Source organism: Perkinsus marinus, assembly GCF_000006405.1.
Source record: "Perkinsus marinus ATCC 50983 genomic scaffold scf_1104296942064, whole genome shotgun sequence".
In the NCBI taxonomy this organism is placed as follows: domain Eukaryota; phylum Perkinsozoa; order Perkinsida; family Perkinsidae; genus Perkinsus; species Perkinsus marinus.
This window is the reverse complement of record NW_003212279.1, coordinates 1-1,233: the sequence shown is the minus strand read 5'-3', so window position 1 is coordinate 1,233 and position 1,233 is coordinate 1. Positions and strand designations below refer to the sequence as shown.

At 49.7% G+C, this 1,233-nt stretch overlaps 1 protein-coding gene across 1 annotated transcript; it reads left to right on the top strand.

Moving 5' to 3' along the window:
• Positions 1-267: 267 nt before the first annotated feature.
• On the top strand, positions 268-1,211 carry Pmar_PMAR002777 (succinate dehydrogenase, putative; the record flags this gene model as incomplete). Its single annotated transcript, XM_002781480.1, has 1 exon — positions 268-1,211. A coding segment is annotated over one exon (944 nt), but the record flags the coding sequence as incomplete, so codon positions are not given.
• Between the last annotated feature and the right edge of the window lie 22 nt (positions 1,212-1,233).

The following is a 1,233-nucleotide window of genomic DNA, read 5'->3' as shown; positions in this document are numbered from 1 at the left end:
GGTTGCGCGTAGTTTCTTTCAAGAATACAACTGACCCCACAGCCCATTTTAGGGCGCAGCGAGATCCTGAAAAAGCTAAGTTGGTATTTTGTGCGTAATGGGCGCAGCGAGATCATGAAGTAGTCGTTGTAGGGAGCAATGCCACGTTAACTTAGGAGCCTAAGTGACAGGGCCAGTGTATATGTAAGCAACAGAAAATGCTTAGTCGGCGAACTCGACAGGCCCGTTATCTCATGCGTTTCGCAGCTATTCGTCGATGCTTTTTTTATGTCGGGTACTTTCACTCTCGAACAAGTGAAGAAGCACGACAAGCCTGACGATTGCTGGATCGTGGTAAACGGTGATGTCATAGACTGCACCAAGTATCTACCCAACCACCCTGGGGGGTCTTTGGCCATCACTGCCTTCGCTGGCTGCGACTGCTCACTAGAGTTCAACACAGTGCACGATAAGAGCATGATGGAACAGTACAGGGATCTCATCATTGGAAAGGTTAGTGATGGTATCACTATGGAAGAGGTCGCCAGGCATGGCACCCCCAACGACTGTTGGATCGTCGTTAATGGCGAAGTGCTAGACGTCACTGACTACATCAAGGAGCATCCTGGTGGGGAACTTTCCATCACAGCTTTCGGTGGGACTGACTGTTCCTTGGAGTACAATACTGTGCATGCCAAGGCTTTGATACAGGAGACCTGTCCTCAATGTGTTATAGGGAAACTACTCGTCCCTAAGAAGAGAAAGAAATCGAAGGCGAAGGCGAAGGGCGTCCTTGATATGGACGAAGTGGCCAGGCACAACACCAAGGAGGACTGCTGGGTAGTGGTTAATGGTTTCGTACTGGCTGTCACTCCGTTTCTGCCTGAACACCCCGGAGGGCCAGAAGCGATATTGAAGTATGCTGGCAAGGACGCGACAGAGGAGTGGAACATGATACACTCATTCGACGTACTTAAACAATATGGTGGCAAATATATAGTTGGGAAACTTGGCGATCCATTGGGTGGTACCGCGGACTTGGGCCTGACTGTTGAGGAGGTCGCTAGGCACAACACTAAGCAAGACTGTTGGGTTATTATCAACGGTACAGTTTTTAACCTCACCGATTGGCTCCCGCTTCATCCTGGTGGCGAAAGCGTTATTCTCAACTACGCTGGCAAGGATGCTTCTGACGAGTGGAACGCGATTCATCCTTCTGGGACAATGGAAAAGTACGGGAAGAAATACGAACTG